This window comes from Talpa europaea, assembly GCF_964194135.1.
Source record: "Talpa europaea genome assembly, chromosome: 12".
NCBI lineage: Eukaryota > Metazoa > Chordata > Mammalia > Eulipotyphla > Talpidae > Talpa > Talpa europaea.
In genome coordinates, this window is record NC_140079.1 from 17,483,404 (window position 1) to 17,489,508 (window position 6,105).

General features: G+C 44.4%; 1 protein-coding gene across 1 annotated transcript in view; it reads right to left on the reverse strand.

Annotated features, from left to right (window-relative positions):
* Positions 1–3,803: 3,803 nt before the first annotated feature.
* Positions 3,804–6,105, reverse strand: part of ZPR1 (ZPR1 zinc finger) — a gene marked incomplete at its 5' end in the record, with an annotated part of 3,812 nt that continues 1,510 nt past the window's right edge. The window contains 3 exons of the mRNA XM_084249827.1: positions 3,804–3,978; positions 5,182–5,247; positions 5,502–5,509. Of these exons, the coding sequence (XP_084105953.1) occupies positions 3,844–3,978; positions 5,182–5,247; positions 5,502–5,509 (209 nt within the window). The 3' untranslated portion in view covers positions 3,804–3,843. The remainder of the gene's footprint in view (positions 3,979–5,181; positions 5,248–5,501; positions 5,510–6,105) is intronic.

Here is a 6,105-nt window from a genome sequence, read left to right on the forward strand (position 1 = left end):
TATGTTTAGGTGGAGGGGGGCACTTCTGTGCTGGTAGGTTTCCAAGTGCCCATCAGGAGAGACAGCGAAATTCTAAACCCAGCATAATTACTATGAAAATGTGGCGGTCTCTAACCTGCCTAACTTTGTCATGTTTGATAGTCTATTATGGGTAGCCCCTAAAGTCCTGAATCTATTTTCAGCACAGCAAAAGGGAAACCAGAGACACTGAATTCTGGTACTCAAGTTCTGGGGAAGAAAACTTTTCTTCTTGTGGGCATTAAGATCTTTGTATGAATTATCCCATTTAATCTTCACAATTATCCTTTTACAGAGGTGAAATGACTGAAGCTTGGAGATTAAAGAAGTTACTCAGCTTCACAGCCAAAAGGCAACTCTCAGGAACAGAGGCAAACAAAATGGGTGCAAGAGATAATCCAGATATTTTTAAGTAGAACATAGATCTTTAAATCACATCATCACATGTAAATTGAAGTTTTGTCACTATTGTAAAGTATGTTAGCCATGAAGGTAGGTGTAGTTTGTAATGTGCATATCTTGGGATACAAGCTAAGAAAATACTTATACGCACCAGAATGGTTTGGAGATCCCTGCCCTCAAGTATGAACAAAAGGGCCTCACTAGCTGTGGGGCCTTCATGAGGGCACCACAGGTACTCCATATACAATCCTACCTTGGCTTTCTGGTCCATTCTGGTGTATCTCAAGCCCAGTCTCTACCCTGCTGCCAGCAGACATTTCTGCTCCAGTAAATATTACCAGCATAGCCATCTCAGCCCCAAGGACTCATCTCCTGTCCATTTGTCTTCAGTTCTACCTGTTCTACTCCATAGCCAACGGTAGCTTGACCAGACCCAAGCTCTTGTCCCAAGCCTGTCTGTTTACCTAACCAGGCAGCTAAGCAGGATCAAATGAATTCATGTCCAGTGGCATGGTCTGAGTTTGGCCCTCTCTCTGTAATTCCATCTAATAAGCAAATGCAGTCATTGTACTAAAAATTTTCAGAGCTCAGGTTTCAACCTGGTCTGGGTCTGAAGCTTGCCTCTTAGAAGCTTACCTTCCTTCTAGAAGTTCCCTAGCCTCTTTGAGGCTGTTTCCTCACCATTAAGATAAGGATATTTTTATTTATAGCTACTTTTTCCTAAAAGGGGTTTAAAATAGAGATACTTTAAAATTTCTGTGAAGATTATAAGAGAAAATACAAATAAAAGCACTTCACAATTAACAACTCACTAATCCTGACAAAAACTCTTTGAAGTAGATACCATTATCATCCCCTTTGCAGATGAGGAGACTGAAGCATGTGAGATGCCAATACTAAAGAGCTTTCTAAACTCTGAGGTGAGCACACAGAGTAAGCACCCTTTCAGTTAAAAATACTGCCATTGTCCTATCAAGAGTAGAAGCCCATAAACTTTTTAAAATAATAAAGCCAACAAGCCTTAAACACCTCTGCCCTCATTTTAGCAGACTCCATTTCCTGCCATGTGCAATAGGTACTGACATAGCTCAGGTATAAAAAGGACATAATGACAATGTTACAGTTTTTTTGAACCCACAATTCATGCTTTGTAAGCAGTTGAATGCCCTTCATACATCCCATCATGTACCTCAACAGACGTACATTTTTAACTACCTCTGTGTTCAAGCTGTATTGAATATGCTTAAAATGAGTAAGTGCTCTCACAAAAGAACTCTCCTTTCCCCTTTTCATATAACCACAAAAATTTCCTCATAAACTTTATCCTCAGGGCTGTGAAACTGAATTTACATGTTCTTGAGCCGGCAATTTGCCTGCCTTACCTCTTTTGAACTTCTTGACACTTCCACACCTGTTGCCTTCATGCTACCTCCATTTCCCTAACAGACTCAAACCTGGATGAGCTGTGAGCATCTGAGGATCTTCATTAATTATATGTCATATGCTACAGGCTGTGGAGACTCAGTTTATGTAAGCGCCATCCCTGCCAGGCTATATGAAATGACATTTAAGTTGCCTATAGTGCTGGTTTTTCCCAGTGTGGCACTACCTTGTCCTCAGTCTGTTGGCTCAGAAAGTAGGATTATCATTTCCTAATAACTAGGTTAGAGTCTAGAATTATTGTCTCATGACAATCAAACCCACAAGACTCAGTAAGCCAGAGCCTTCTCACAGGGAAGGTGCTCCAAGAGACCGGATGTAGATAGGTGGCTAGTAAACAGTTTCTAATCAGATGGCATGTATCTGTTGCTATGAGAAGTCTATGCAAATGCTGTTTACAGTTTGTATCTCCCTAGTCTCCAAACTAACACCATACTCCTGCCCTCACAGAAATTTGACACAGGTATGGAAGTCAGTCCTACATGAAAATAGTAAGATGTCAAATGAGTGTCTCAAAGCAAAACTTGTAAAAACAAATACATTTAAGGAGGAGTTAGGAGGCAGGTTCCTAACAAGAAATGATTAAAGTAAAGGGAAAAGCAGGGGTCCATTGTCACAGCAGCAAAGACAAGGGCTGAGGGGACAGTCCACTGTCAAATTTGACAGAAGAGAGAACATTCCCCAAGTGGAAAATTCCACTTGTGACCTTTGGGAATAGTTTAACAGAGCAACGGGTGTGATGGCTAAGTAATCTGTAACTAGGCAACTATTCAAAGTTTTCAGCACAAGGCATTAAGTTCTGCCTAGCATCTCAGCCAGTAACAGGTCTTTACTAAATGCCCAGCGGCCAGCACCAGCGGCCAGCACCACTGGAGTCATCACTGGTTACTGTAGTGCAAATGACTACCAGTAAGGAGTCCAGAGTCTTTAACTTCTTGCCAATGAGAGGTAGCCCCCTCCCTCTCCAGTTGACCCTGTTTCCCCATCTGTAATTGAGAGACTTAGGGGGTCGCAAATACCCACACTGACTCTTAATACTCTAGTATTTACATGTGCTCTCCCCACTGCCTGGCCGTCTCCTCCCCCAGCTTTCCATAAGGCTCCCCCCCTTACCGCCTCCTCAGCTTGCCTACATGTCAAATTATCACCTTGTTAAGTTCTTTCCTGACTACTCTGTTTGAAACACCTGCCCCCGCCTTTCCTGACACTATCCATACCCTTTCCTGCTTCACATTCCCCCAGAAAACTAACCACCATCTGACATACTGTTTTACTTGTTGGTTTATTGTCAAACCCCACCCACTCTGTTTGCCCATATTCCCTGCTATACTTTAAGCTCCACAAAAGCAAAGCTTTATTTTGTTCACTCTTCTGTAGTGTGCCTGGCACAAAGCAAGCAGCCAGACATCCACGGACAGAATGAATGAAATGCCAGCTCCAATCCCCAAATTACAGTGGCGGCCACATTAGAAAAATCTTCTTTAGGAGACTGTATTAGCAGCATGTTATCAATCAAGGACAGAGTGAATCCAGAGGCAAGCGCTGGGAGGAGTCATTTTAATGAGAACATCTTCACCTATAATGAACCCCCTCTGCTCAGAAGAGTTTTGCTGTTGACAGATGTTGTATACCCAAAATCAGCTCCCAAACTCCAGGTATACCTTGAACTTCACAGAGTTCCAACCCTTGAGAAGAGTGTGTTATCGGGAGGAAAGGGAAATACTTGATAGCCAAAAAGTGATAATGACATGCCCCATGGTTCATTTCTGGGCTTCTCCCCAGGCCGATCCAAACCTCCAAAATAAGGTCAAGTAACATGACAGCACTGCACTTGCATCATGTCCCCAAATCTCAGACTCAGACCAGGCAACTTCCCCACACGGGCAATACCTAGTAGGGAGGACTTGCCCAGCCTTTTTCAGTAGTAACAGATAATCCTGGCGTCTGAGCGGTGCTGGAGGCTGGCCCGGAAACCTCGCGCCGCTACCGCTGTGGGGCTAGGCCTGTCTCATAGCCCTCCGTCTTCATGTCATTGAGCCCGAGGTCCTCATTCTGGTCAAACGTGCGCTCATAATGCTCCATCTTCATCTCGGGATCATCTTCAGGTGCATAGATGTTCTGCAAGGACAGATAATCAGTGCTCGTGCCATCCTCCCACTCACAGACACCTCCATCTCCCGCTTTCCCAAGATTTTAATGTTTTTATTCTCTAAGGGCCTCCAGTTCCCCATGGCCAGGTTGAACTAGTGGTCAGTAACAGAGCCCACATGGGCCGGGAATGGAACAGTCCAGTCCCAAGCAGAATTAGGAAGCCATCTGCCTAAAGAACTATTTTTAGGGCCTCGCTGGTAGCACAAGGGATTAAGACATAACCTATGAAGCTATCTGCACGAGTTCAATCCCCAGCCAGGAAGCAACCCACATGGCACAGCAGACCTCTCCTGCCTCGCCTGCTGCTCCGCTCAGCAGTGTATTTCAAATATTCCTCCTGTTCTGTTCCCCACTGTCTCCAGTGAATCCTCTCACCCCCACACTTCTGGTCTGTACCCCAGTTCTTGTATACATAAATAAATAAATCTTTAAAAAAAAAACTTTTAATCTGTACCTTCTTATGAAGACAATAACAATGGTCTTAACTGTGGCGAGAGCTTACAACAGCTTTGCCTGACCCATAAAAACTGCTCAGTAAATGATGAGACTGACAGTCACAAGAATATCTCCTGCGTCTGCTTAAAGCCTCTTGAATGTCCTATCTTGGCCTCTAAAAACAGTATTTCTCCTCACTTCTACAATTTGCAGAAGGAAAACTCCACTACTGGACTTAGGGCTGGTGACAAGAATTAGACTACAGGGAACAGGAGCCGGGAATATCCTTTTTTCCGCCTTTGACACACTTACAATCTCTCCCATCATCTTTTTATTTTTTCTTTTTTAAAGATTTATTTATTTATTTATTTATACAAGCACTGGTATAGTCAGAAGCGCGGGAGGGTGAGAGAATTCACCAGAGCCAGAACAGGGAGCAGAGCAGGCAGAAGGACCGAAGTACACTGCTAAGGGGAGCAGCGGGCGGCAGGAGAGGTCTGCGCGCCATGTGGGACCCTCCTCCGGTGGCCGGGGAGCAGCCGGGGATCGAACCGGTGCTGCAAAGGCTGTGGGCAGCTTCGCAACCCAGTGCTCAACCGCTGTGCCACCGGGGAGACCCTCTCCCATCATCTTCTACTTCCTCCTTTATGTTCTCCAGAAATGATCACTATTCAAGAAAAGGATTCAAGAAATTAGATCTCCATGATATGCCTGCTCCAGGATGGTCTACTGTACCTGTAAGTAGCTATTTCCTGCTGGATCATCCATAATAAAATGGGCCTTCATGTTCCCTGCAAGGATCTGAAAAGAAAAGAATATAGCAGCTAAACTCTACATAGCTCCTGACAGGAAGAGGCTTAAATCTGCCAAACCAACCCAGTTAATATCACAGAATCCCCAGAAGTTTAAGAACTGTGAAATGAGGTACAATGAGACGCCATTAGATATCCCTGATCTCATCTTCCAGTCTAAACATGTCAACAACCGCCCTCCTCCCATGTCAGCAAAGAAGCAGTTTCTGTGAAGTCACTATAGTGTAGACAGGGTGTGGGCACTGGGCCAGCTGAGGGGAAAAGGAAAGGAATGAGGAACAGGTCCAGTGAATGTATGACTACCGGAAACAGATCTCAAACACCCCCCCACCCCACACCTACCCCTCCTTCTCCCCACACCAAGCTCTCACAACACTGCAGGCAAGCCTTAACCTCTAGCAGGGAAACACAATAACCCCTGATGGGTCACTGACCAGACCACTGTAAGGTTCCAGAAATTTTACCTCTCAAGAACTACTACAGATGATATTACAATAATAAAAAGGAGAAAACCAAGCAAGAAAATGATACAGGGTATCAGAAACCAGAAGAAACCCCAATGTGATGGTTTGATGTTTAATTTTTTTTAATATCTGACATGATTTAATGCTGAAACAGGGAACCTGATACCCAGGCAGAGCAGCTTGCAGGGAGGGAGGGAGGCAAGCAAGCCTGGCAGGCAACAACCAAGCCTTCTGGCCACCTTTACACTGTTATATACTCATGGTCACATAACTGATACATTCTTGCACATCCTAGGTGCTTTCAAAGTTATGGGTCTTATGTTGTTTGCTGGATGTCAGGAAGGCCCTAGGAAGGTGGAAAACACAACTGATACATTATAACG